The 12351-nt window shown below is 34.2% G+C and overlaps 2 protein-coding genes across 4 annotated transcripts; both read left to right on the top strand.

Moving 5' to 3' along the window:
- Positions 1-320: 320 nt before the first annotated feature.
- On the top strand, positions 321-2360 carry LOC120192353 (aldehyde oxidase GLOX1-like). Its single transcript, XM_039195140.1, has 3 exons — positions 321-747; positions 840-1000; positions 1097-2360. Exons 1-3 carry the CDS (start codon positions 346-348, stop codon positions 2283-2285), a joined length of 1752 nt encoding a protein of 583 aa, XP_039051071.1. The 5' UTR covers positions 321-345; the 3' UTR covers positions 2286-2360.
- A 3916-nt stretch (positions 2361-6276) lies between these two features.
- Positions 6277-11377, top strand: LOC120192298 (casein kinase 1-like protein 3). Of its 3 annotated transcripts, XM_039195088.1 has the most exons (15): positions 6277-6480; positions 6576-6616; positions 6766-6835; positions 6947-7095; positions 7191-7357; positions 7481-7542; positions 7626-7689; positions 7771-7855; positions 7942-8068; positions 8441-8526; positions 8706-8763; positions 9723-9850; positions 10067-10251; positions 10798-10801; positions 11365-11377. In XM_039195088.1, exons 1-13 carry the CDS (start codon positions 6405-6407, stop codon positions 10241-10243), a joined length of 1290 nt encoding a protein of 429 aa, XP_039051019.1. In that variant the 5' UTR covers positions 6277-6404; the 3' UTR covers positions 10244-10251; positions 10798-10801; positions 11365-11377. The 3 variants fall into 3 exon arrangements, with proteins under 3 accessions (XP_039051019.1, XP_039051018.1, XP_039051020.1); XM_039195087.1 differs by lacking the exon at positions 11365-11377 and having other exon boundaries at positions 10798-11350; XM_039195089.1 differs by lacking the exon at positions 11365-11377 and having other exon boundaries at positions 6278-6480; positions 8444-8526; positions 10798-11350.
- The last annotated feature ends 974 nt before the right edge of the window (positions 11378-12351 follow it).

Below are 12351 nucleotides of genomic sequence, written 5' to 3'. Positions count from 1 at the left end.
TTTGATATTATATCAATTTTTAAATATAGCTGACCTAACACCAAAATGCAGAATAGTCATTGATTCAACGAATTACAAGGAATAATTTTGAGAGTAAACTCAGGGCCATTTAATCAATGTGTATGGCAAACAGGACACCCACCTGGTTATCTAAGAGCAGTTTGTTCTTAAATTAGCAGTTTGTTCTTAAATTATACATACTTTTCTCAACTTTTCCTCCAAATCAGGAGTCAAAACGAATTTAGTAGCCAATATAAAACCTATAAAAAGGAAGGCAAAGAAACCCTATAGACAACACAAAGCCACCCGCAGGCAATCGAAATAAAAACAAAATAAAAATAAAACATGACAACCACGACGGCGACGAGAATGTTGTGGAGAGGCCTATGTATTATCGTCCCTCTTCTCTTCGTCTCCGTCAACTGCCAACCCTTAGATAAATCTGCCGGTGATGGCAACTTAAAGAATAAAGGCATTGCTGAAAATATTGTTAGTGCTGAGACTAATTATAAGGGAAAGTGGGAGCTGTTTTCTCCAAATTCCGGTGTGTCGGCCATGCACTTGATTCTTCTCCCCAAGACGAACAACTCGTTGATGTTCGATTCCACCATCTTTAAGACATCGAGGTTGAAGTTTCCGGATCCGCATTGCCAAAACGTCGTTATACCCAATGGTCCCGTTGAGGAACATTGCTTTGCGCATTCGGTTCTCATGGATTTTGAAACAGCAAAGGTTAAGCCACTCAAGGTACATTTTTAGCTCTCCTGATGCATGCTTTATTTTAATTGAGAATTTTAGATATTTAATCTTTATAATTAACAGATTTTCTTAATTAACAGTTTAAGTATGATACTTGGTGTTCATCCGGTGCTCTTGACGTGAAGGGACGGTTAGTAAGCACTGGTGGGTCTGATAAAGGCTCCGACACCGTCAGAATTCTCGATAAATGTGACGACTGTCAATGGAAAGAATATCCCGGCACACTTGGAAATGGAAGATGGTACTCATTTTTAATAAAAAGCCTCGAATGATAAATGATGGGTTTTTTAAAACACTTTTATCTATGGGTTTTTTTTTTGGTCACTTTCGATTGAAGGTATTCAACACAAGTAACCTTAGGCGACGGTAGATTCATGGTGTTCGGCGGTCGTGATTTCCCGACATACGAATTCGTTCCTTCAGAAGGCCATCGCAACTCCAAAAACCAAGTCATCGATTTCAAGTTCCTTCGAGAAACCCGCGATCGCGTCGAGAACAATTTGTACCCTTTTGTTAATCTCCATACAGATGGAAACCTCTTTATTTTCGCAAACAACCGTTCGGTTCTCCTCAATCCGAAGACTAACTTGATCGTCCACGAGTTTCCAGTCCTCCCCAACGGTGCCCGAAGCTATCCTGCTTCGGGATGTTCTTGTATGCTTCCGATCACGCTTCATCCCGACGAGAAACGTCCTGTCATCCCGGCCGAAATCTTGGTATGCGGAGGCGCGGCACATGACGCTTTTACGTTGACGGATTTGAATCGACCCAAAGTGTTTCCCCCGGTGACCAAGGACTGTGGTCTCATAGATATCAGCGAAATGCAGAAAGCTAACTGGAAGATCCTGCAAATGCCGTCGCCTCGTATTTTGGGCGACGCCATGGTTCTTCCGACGGGAGATGTTCTTCTCGTCAACGGCGCCAAGAGTGGCTCCGCTGGGTGGGATGATGCGAGGGACCCTAATATGGTCCCCGTTTTGTATAATGTCGCCAGTTACAATTTTAAAGAGCTTAATCCTTCGACTATTCCACGTATGTACCACTCAACGTCGGCAGTTCTCCCCGACGGGAAAATCCTCATCGCCGGGAGCAACACGAACGACGGATACTTGGATGTCGCCCTCTTCCCCACCGAGACCCGTGTCGAAAAATTCTCGCCGCATTACTTTGATCCAGCATTGGACCCTTTCCGAACCGAGATTTTATACGAGAAGGCCAAGAGACTCAATTATGGAAAGCCGTTCAAGGTGCGAGTCCGTGGTGGCGATCAGAATCTTGACATGAAGAAGCTTCAAGTGAATATTTACAATCCGCCATTTACGACACACGGTATCTCGATGAATCAAAGGATGATTAGGCTTGGAATTTATGAAGTAAAGAAAGACGGCGCCGAAAAGGATGTCTCCGTCATTTCTCTTCAAGCACCACTCAACGGCAACATCGCTCCGCCCGGTTATTACATGCTGTTCGTGGTTTATAATGGGGTGCCCTGCCGCCGTGCCATGTGGGTTAACGTGAACAAGTAAGCCCTCTCGTTTAGTGCTCCGGTTCAACAAAGACTTGTAAATTCAATGTCTCGTCACTGAGATGCAAATTTGCATCTATTTCATTTTTCATTTTGCCTTTTATGGGCAGCGTAATTTTTTTTATATTTCTTTATTCTTTTGAAATTAAAGCAATGAAAATAAATGTGTTAATTAACAGTACTGTTCCAGTTAACTTTTTCGTATTTTTATAATATGACAATAAATAATATATTCTAAAATTATAATTACGTCAACATGTAGAGAGATTATTTACGGTAATTTAGACAGTAAAAGTTAAATTATTTTATTAATAAATTATCTATAAAAACACACAAGTATTAAATTCATATAAACACGAAATAGATTCAATAATAACAACAATACGTATATATTGTTTCTAACACTATGAAAATGATGTTTGATTTTATGTCAAATTTGGTACAACGACATGATAAGAATGGATGTGGGCGACTCAAGCAAGGCGTTGTGATCTTTGGTAGGTAGGCAATGCACAGCCTGCGGTGTCTTACTGTCATTTGGTTTGTACGCGTAAACCAACATGTATTGGTATATTTTCAAGGACAATGGCTAGGCTACAACTAATCTAATTGTGCTTTACCACTATTGAAAATGATTCTCCATGTTCCCTTCAATTTCCAACTAGGAGACTTGTCAATCTAAACCTTCTATAAAATACAATACTAATGTGTGACGCCTTAAATTTGATTTTTCTGAATTGAACTGTTTTAGCATGACTAATTACAATCCACATTTGAATTCATCAAAATTCAAAGGATCCTAGGAGGGAGAAATGGTTGAGATAATGTAAGTGAGATTTTTTAATTCTTAGTATAATCCAACCCGGGAATTATTTTCCCATCTAGGGTGAATTGAACAATATCAAACTAAAGACGCCAGGTGCTCCACGCGTCTTCAATCTAAATATGAAAACTCCAAGAATGCATGGCGTCTTCAGGCAAATGAAGAAGACTCCACGACTATATGGCGTCTTCAGGCAAATTGAGAAGATTCGAGGAGTGCATTGTTGGTAAAATAGATTGTTGCAAAATGAGACATTAGCATTGACTGGAAAAATATATATTGAAATATATATATATATATATATATATATATATATATATATAAAGAATCAATTAACTATGTCGTGGTATTAACCACTGCCTTAGAAACGAATTCACTCCGATGTGTGTAATCGCTCTGATAGGCGGATCGTCCCCCGACGTTAACACGGTCGTTCCAAATTTCGTACACCCGAAACCGGAGTGGACTGCTGGTGGTATTGCACTTCTTATTGGAAAGCACGAAGAGAACAACTTTAGAAAACACTTTGAGAGTGAATTCTGAATGTAGAGAGTGTGTTGAGAAGCTTAATTCAACTCTCTATTTATAGGCTAAAAGTAAGGGTAAATTCATCCAACAAGAAAATCAAATTAAATTTAATTTTAATTCTGAATTTAAACCCTTTTGTAACTCCTTAAATATCTTGATGAATCCATCTCAAAAAGAGTCTAGGTTCATTGCATAAAAACTCAACAGTTATAACTGCTGAAATTAAATCATATAACTCATGTAACTCCTGATATTAACAGCTTGTCTCTCCCATGAACAAAGCTGGAAATCAATTCATATACATCTTAAATTCTGATTTAATTTAGAAAAGTAACTGTTTAATTTATTTAATTTCAGACAACTAATAATTAACTGTTATCATCTGAAATATTCGAACTTTAACAGTCTTAGTAGCCTATAAATATCAGATGAATCTTTCACATTTTTCATTTAATCTTTCAGAGAAAATTTTCTTACGAATTTTCTCTAAAAAGATAGTATCCGTGCAGACGTGTCAAAGACACGTATTACCACGCCTTATTCTCTATCACTCAACAAGGGAATTGAGAATGTGAACCTTAAATATCATTCCCACTAGTATTTCCAACTCTATATAAGATTGAGCATTACCAACATACATGACGTCTTCATACTAATAAGAAGTTCTAATTCAATAAATAATATGATGAATGTCTTATATGCCACAACCCTATATGAGCGAGGAAGTCATCCTAAGAGGAGTTTCTGTGGTGTACGGATGTGTGTGTCACTCATTTGAATTGATGTTAATGGTGTTCCAGATTTGCCCATCAGCATTTTTTATTCCCTAAAATATTTGGCAAACAGATCAGTTAATTTACTACAATACCTTTAGGGGTTGTTTGGTTCAGAGAATGTGCCACATTCCTCATTTGGTTGGTCGGAAATTTCATTCCCGGTAATGTTTTATTATTAATAGTGGATTTTTTGGGGTATATTACCGGGAATGTCATTACCCTCATTCCTTTAGATATTGTTGGATTACCGGTGTTTTGAACTAAAATATCCTTAAATTTTTTTTCAAAAATATCATTCTCATGTCATTGAATAATAAAAATTCTACGAAGGTTAAATTAAAAATTTATCTTTAAACTATTTTAGATTTACAAAAAAGTCTATAATTAAAATTTTATATGAAGTTTAGGGGTTAAAATAAAATTTTACCCTTTTATTAAACCTTTTTATATTTTCAATTTTGTAAAAAAATTATATAAATTTTATGAATTTAAATTTTTTAAAGAAAATATATAAATATCTTATATTAATATTATAGTAGAATTCAACTTGTTAATATATATATATATATATAATAAGAACAATTTAGTCAAATATACATTCCAATAATCTTTTATTCCTTTAACCAAACACGATAATCTTACATTCCTACTAAACCAACCAAACACAAAATACAACATTCTCAGTAATCCTATTCTCTGATAATCTTTTATTCCCACGAATAATCTTACATTTAGTGAACCAAACACATCCTAAAAAACCGATCAAATCCCATCCATATTCGCCGCCAATAAAGCAAAAAACAACACAAAACCCTAAATTACTTACCCAACCACCACCCTTTTATTTTATTTTTTAATCGAGGCTTTTGTTCATTTATTTTATAAATTCTAATTATCAAACTTATATAAATAATCATTAAATTTTATTATAAAATATCATCAAAACTTAATAAATTATTATACAATAATTTTAAAATTTATCATTATTTTATATTTGTTATGTTTAAAATACATCGATTTATCTCTTTTTTTTTCTTTGTTGGATAGGTGGTGGTATTAGTTTTAGTGTTCATTGTATTTTTAATTTATTTTTTATACAATACATTTGCTTTTCTTATTATCTTTTTAGTTTTTCATATCTAAGTATTTATTACATGTTTTTTCTTTTGTCTTTTAAAATATTTTTTTTATCTTCGTTGTCAATAGTTTGGTCATTTCTTCATTTATCTTTTTTTAATTTGATTTGATATTGTCTGAATTAATTAAAATGATACTTATTATTTATCAAGACGATTTTCTCTATTTAGGACATTCAAATTTGATTTAGATATACGATTTGTATTTATAGATAGTTTTCTCACGTCTCTCAACTATAACTTGTGGCTTTGTCGATGTTCTTTTAGTAGTTTAACATCTTTTTGTGATTCGTTTGTTAATGCAATCAAATTTGTTTGTATCTATCTTTTATTCGAGTTTTTTTATTAGATTTTTAATATTTAATTTATATGATCCTTGCGTTGTATGATTTTAAGATATTAATTTTACATCAATAATTATAATTGATAATATTTATTATAATTCTAAATATATTTTATTATATGTTTAATTTATTATTATAATTATAAATATATTTAACTATATATTTAATTTATTATTATAATTGTAAAACTTCGTTATAATTTTAAATATATATTTTTTTGAATAAAACTATACTTTACTTTTTTTATTACGACAAAACCATCACTTTGTTAACAGGTCAAAGTACTTATTCCACACATACCATAAATCCCCAAACTACCCTCCAGACTTTTGTTTAATTTATGCGTATCCGTTCTTCATCGTTCTCAAAATCCACGCAGTTCCTTTCTGTCGTTTGTTGTGTGGTTTCAGAAAAACAAAAACAAAAAAGTCTTTATCAAAAATCCTTCTAAGCTCGTGCTCTTTCTTTAATTATCTGAATTTGATTGATCGGAGTCATCGATCCAATTGAAGCATGGACAGAATCGTCGGTGGTAAATTCAAGCTCGGCCGTAAGATCGGTAGTGGATCCTTCGGTGAAATTTATCTCGGTTCGTCTCATCCTCTTATTTATACTTTTTTCGTCAATTTGTTTGCTATGAATTGTTAAAGTGATTTTCTTATGATTTTGATTTTGTTTCGACAGCTACAAATATCGATACGTTTGAGATCGTCGCTATTAAGATCGTAAGTATCCATTAATTCGTGTTTTTAGATTCATGAATTATGGTCTAGTTGATGTTTATTCTTAGTGTAGAAATGTGAGATAGAATTGGAAATTGTTCGATTTTAAAAGTTTTAAATTTTATGAATTAATTTAATTTTGGCTGTTACAGGAGAACGGTAGAACAAAGCATCCGCAGCTGCTTTATGAAGCCAAATTGTACAATATTCTACAAGGAGGAAGTAAGTGTCTTACTACAATTTAGAATAATCTTGTTTTTTTATTTTAATTTTTCAAGTTTTTAAGAATTGTGAATTGATGAGTTGTTTTTTATTACTATGATTTATTCATAGGTGGAATTCCAAGCATAAAATGGTCAGGTGTTGATGGGGAAGAAAATGTACTTGTTCTCGATTTGCTGGGACCGAGTCTGGAAGATCTTTTTGTGTACTGTGGCAGGAAGTTTTCGCTGAAAACTGTCTTAATGTTGGCTGAACAAATGGTGAACTAAGATTTTTGGTTCATTTTGATTTTATTTTTGAATTGGTTGTATAAATTTCTACTTACTTTTGTCTTTTAACTGTTGAATACTTTTAGATTACAAGAATTGAGTATGTTCACTCGAAGGGATTTCTTCACAGAGATATAAAGCCCGATAACTTCCTCATGGGGCTCGGTCGCAAAGCAAATCTGGTTTATATAATTGATTTTGGGCTTGCGAAGAGATACCGAGACTCCGTAACTAATCGCCACATTCCCTACAGGTAGTTTTCCAGTGTAGTTTGTTATTTCTCACCTTTGTGTTTCTTTGAATTTCTAGATATATTCAGTATAGTTATATAATAGGTCAGTGCTGAATTGCTGTTATGACAAATTTCTTCTCACAGAGAAAACAAGAATTTAACTGGAACTGCTCGTTATGCAAGTTGCAACACACATCTTGGAATAGGTAATATTTTCTGGTCATGCATCAGGATGGATTAAGCACTCATTCATTTACTTGTATATTGATTTATGATATTTATGTTCTAGAGCAAAGCCGGCGGGATGATTTGGAGTCACTTGGCTACGTGCTTGTATATTTTCTTAGAGGAAGGTAGAGAATCTACTTTCAGTGATTTTATGCCTTGGTATATGTTTCTATATATTAAATTGATCAAAATGTTTCATGATATAGCCTTCCATGGCAAGGTTTGAAAGCAGCCACAAAGAAGCAGAAATATGATAAAATAAGTGAGAAGAAGGTGTCCACTCCTATTGAGGTGTGTCTGCATTTATGCTTGTTTTAGTTCTATATTGTGGTTCAGTTATGATTTGATTGACACGGTTTCTGTTTCTGTTTATCAAGGTTCTATGTAAGTCTCATCCTGTGGAGTTTGCCTCATACTTCCATTATTGCCATTCCTTGACATTTGATCAACGACCTGATTATGGATTCTTGAAGCGTCTGTTCCGTGATTTATTTGCTCGTGAAGGTATTGATGTATGCATTATACCTTTTATTTCTGTAGAAAGCAGCTTTTGACTTTCATAGAATATGCACTCACATCCCCTTGCTTGAAATTGTCAAATGCCGTGTTCTTATGGCTAATATTTTCATCAAAGGACTTATTGTTTCAAAGCAAAAGGATTGATCAATTGTACTGAACAAACTGATTGTGAACTAGAGGGATGTCCTTTAACATTGTTGTTTAAAATATGCTATCGAAGGGGAAGAAAGGGCCTAAGCCATTTGGCTTGTTGGAGTAAGTATCAGAATGTTGAACTAGACAATGATGATGACCTAGTATAGATGGAAAATTATGTGTATGCTTTGCTGCAAAATAATTTTTGGTTCTTTTTTGTGGAAGGTTATGAGTTTGACTACAGATTTGACTGGACAATCATCAAGTACCAGCAGGCCCAGAAAAGTAGATCTCGGCCTCAATTGTCAGTTAGTATCTTACTCCTTTTCCTTAAAATTCTAAAAAAAAATGTTTGTCCTTGTGTTTAGAATTATTTATCCAGTATCTAATGCTTTAAATTGTAGAACCGGCGTCGCTAATCTGGTATATGTCTCCTTTATAAGGAACGTTCTTCTTTCTAACAAGACTATATTTTCCCAAAATACAGCCAACTCCTGGAGGTAGCAGTAGTCGGCCATTACCAGCTGGTGTGGACAATCATCAAGGTTAGCTCCTGCTGATGTGCTTTGTGCTCAAATGACTGAATTATGTTTTGAGGGCTTTATCTTTTGGACAAAAGAATCATAGAAGACCTGTAATAAGTCAAAATCTGAGACCTCCTAAGTCTTAATTCAAGTAGTATGGTTTCTTTAGTAACTAAGTTAAATCATCATGATTGGAAGAACTTTAATTTTGTGGTCACTTTCATTTTTTCCTGTCTGTTTGGTCTGTGAACAGCAAGCATTTGTTTGCTTTTCTGGAAAAATATTGAAAAGTTAAATCTAAAATTTCATTACATTAGTTAAATTTTGGACATTACAATTAACTAAGAAATTCATCAATATTTACTCTCCTTCCCTGCAGTGTGGTTATTATAGAAATCTCATTACAAATACCCATACAATTTCAAAATCCCTCCCTTTCTTTCTCAGAATGCTTGCCCTTTAAATGTGTACTTTATCTTTAAAGGAGATATTTTCTAAATTCACAAGTCAATGGGCCTAGTCTAATGTGTGAAGTACACTTTTTTATTGTCTTTCTTTCTGGGAACTGAATTCTATATATCCATAAGATTACATTGGTTAAAAACATGATTTAAAGAACAAAATGGTACACTTCCATCTAGTTACTTCTGTTTTTGGTTACTGAAGCTAGATAACAATCTCTGATGGTTTTGTAGATTTCTGATACCCTATCTCTGATGGTCTCACCTTTATTTTTCTTTTTTGTTGGGGCAGAGGCTTAAGGTATACACAAGATGCCCTGTCAGTTTTAATAATGAGTGACTAGGATAATTACTCGTATGCTGTTGAAGCACATATCTGAGCTTTTATTAAATTGATGGATAATATGAATTATTTTTGTAGAAATCATCATCTTTAGAATGATTTCAAAAATTCTTCTATTCATGATGTTAGTTTTACTTGGAAATAAAATTAAGACCGGGTCCTTCTTTAACTGCCAGGAGGCTTCAATGCTACTTATTCAACTGACATCAATAGATCAAGCAATGTTTCGGGTCATGGTGTTCGCATGCAATTTAAACCAGCAACAGGAAAGAACTTGATTTCTGATACTACTCTTGATAAAAATGTAAGTGTGTTCTTTCAAAATTAATATGTAAAATCTGAGCTACCTACTATTCTTTACTTCTTATTCAAACTCTTGTTTGTGTATATATTTATTGATTTAGCTCTGTCATTGATTTGTGTTATTTAGGAAATACTTTTCATGCTTTTGAATTTTGTAGTGCATTGCATTGCATTGTAGCATCTTGCATTATTTAAATTTTCATGTTTATTTTGGCAGATTTTTGACTCTCATACACCCTCGTCTTCATTTGCACCTGCTGACACCTCAAAAAGAAATGGTCATAAATCAACATTGCCCCATGAAGCTGCTAATTCCGGCCGTGGACACGGAAACAAAATCGGACCTTCAAGTAGTTTGATTTCATCATTGCAGCGCATTTCTTCTGCCAAATAATGAAAATGGTAATTTATTAGCTCATAGATCAGTTTGTAATTAAGTTGGACACCTATCCAAATGTGGTTAATTCTGGTATTCTTGCATCGTGACCAAACATGTTGCTAAACATATTTTAGCTATGATTCTGGTCAGGGAGATTCTTGCGATACATCTAAGGAATCTGCGGTGTGCAGTGATTTCATTTTATTCTTTCTTGTGATAATTCTGGTGCGCATTTTTTTAGATCTGCAAATTTGCTGCTAAATGAAGATCTATATTTTGCTCGCTTAGAATGTTAGGTTTCCGTAGTGTAAACATTGGTTGTTATGAAAAACAGATCCTGGAGCTTGTTTGATGCCTATGCTGTACATAGATGTCATAAATGACCTCAGCAACCTTTGTATCTATGGTGGGAAGGGACCTATTGTCAAAAGGAGTAGAGAAAAATTATATGATATAGAGAATGGAAATTTTGCTAGTTAATCGTATTTGAATGTTAAAATTGATTTTAAGTAATTCTCTCAATCATCAGTTCCTACATTCTAACGCACGGTATGCATTTCTGCCTACAGTGCTGTTGTAAGGGAAGATTAGGGAAATCACAATTAAGGGGGTGCATTTGAAGACCTTAAGACAAATATTTATCTACATGTTAACCGTGGCAGATCTAGTAAAAGCTTCTAAATACTGACAGGTGAACACTGAAGACGCTCGCAATGGTAATATCTTGCCCTAAGTCTGCAATTCTGCTACTATCTACAGTTGAGTTGTACCATCTGTTTCAGCTTGATTTTGTGGAATTGGTCGGTCTAGTTTGAGAGCAGTTCGCCTAGACTGTAATGTTGACGCGGCAGTATGCCAACAATATGTAACTACCAAGCTTGTCATATTATGTAAATCCCAATAGAAGCTGTTCAGGGGTAGTCAATGGCGATAGAAAGTAAAACTACAATTTGCTTTTTCTGTGGTCACTCGGATTCCAGAGATCCGAGGAGCTCTATGTGGCTAAGATTGGACTTTGTGAGCAATTTCATGTGGTGTTTGACGTTTTGAACCAGGTGGAGGATTAAACATTTCCCATTCACCAATTGTCGAATTTAAGATTTCTTTTTCGGTTAATTGACACAAGTGTTAGTCAGGTCTCGAGATCCCGTGTATCAAAAACCAGATGTTGGTAGCATTGCCTCAAGCTCCATCAGGTATGTACAGCTACCGACAACCATTTCTGATTATTATGTTACATCAGAAACTGGTGCAATTTACGCCTGTAGTTGGTCTTAAAATGTTGATAAAACCGGGAACTGCAGAGCGAACATCTTGATAGTACAAAAGGTCAGAAATGTTTGGAGTACTGTGTGTAAACAGTGCTTGATCCCTTTTTTAAGTTATCCATTTATGCAAGTTGTTAATTGTAATTTATTCCCTCTATTATAGGGTTGTTTTAAAATCAGTTTGTCATGTGAAATTAATCTAAATTATACCTATTAGAAATGAACCTAGATCGATCTCTTAAATTTCCACGTAAGCTGAGGTCTACCCGTGTGATTTGTTACTGATTCAATTTTATTATTAGTGCGTAGGTTATAGATTTAGTTCCCGAGCGGTCTTCGTCTGCAGGTCCCGAGGTTAGTCGTTTGTGACTTTTTATTCGTCTGTTTATTCTTGGTCCTTGATGGACCCAAATTCATGCGATGAACCTCTTGCCTAAGCGTCTTTTCCTCGCTCTTGCTTTACTCTAATTTGATATACTAGTTTAGTGGGATTTTAAGGCTATAATTTGAGCAATCATCATGTTCTAAAGGGCTAAGGGGAAAATATTTCGAACCGTAATGTTCGGCTTATCTTTTATAACGTCGATTTTCGGTGATTATTCAGATTGAATTGATTTTTTAAGCTATAAATATACATACTTATATCCACAAATAGATTTATTAAAAAAAATTATTCTTTAAAGAATTTTTTTAACCGTCTTTATCGGATAATCTATCATAGATGAAAGATCTTTCTATAAATCTGATATTATATTTGTGGATGTCTATTGTTCACCTTTAAGCTAGTATTTTTTACTAAGGTCAAATCTTTTTTATAAATGCTCTGGTCACACTCATAATTGTCAAAAAACTGTT

Source organism: Hibiscus syriacus, unplaced genomic scaffold, assembly GCF_006381635.1.
Source record: "Hibiscus syriacus cultivar Baekdansim isolate YM2019G1 unplaced genomic scaffold, ASM638163v2 tig00116974_pilon, whole genome shotgun sequence".
In the NCBI taxonomy this organism is placed as follows: Eukaryota; Viridiplantae; Streptophyta; class Magnoliopsida; order Malvales; family Malvaceae; genus Hibiscus; species Hibiscus syriacus.
The sequence above is the reverse complement of the archived record's forward strand: the minus strand, read 5'-3'. Positions and strand labels throughout refer to the sequence as shown.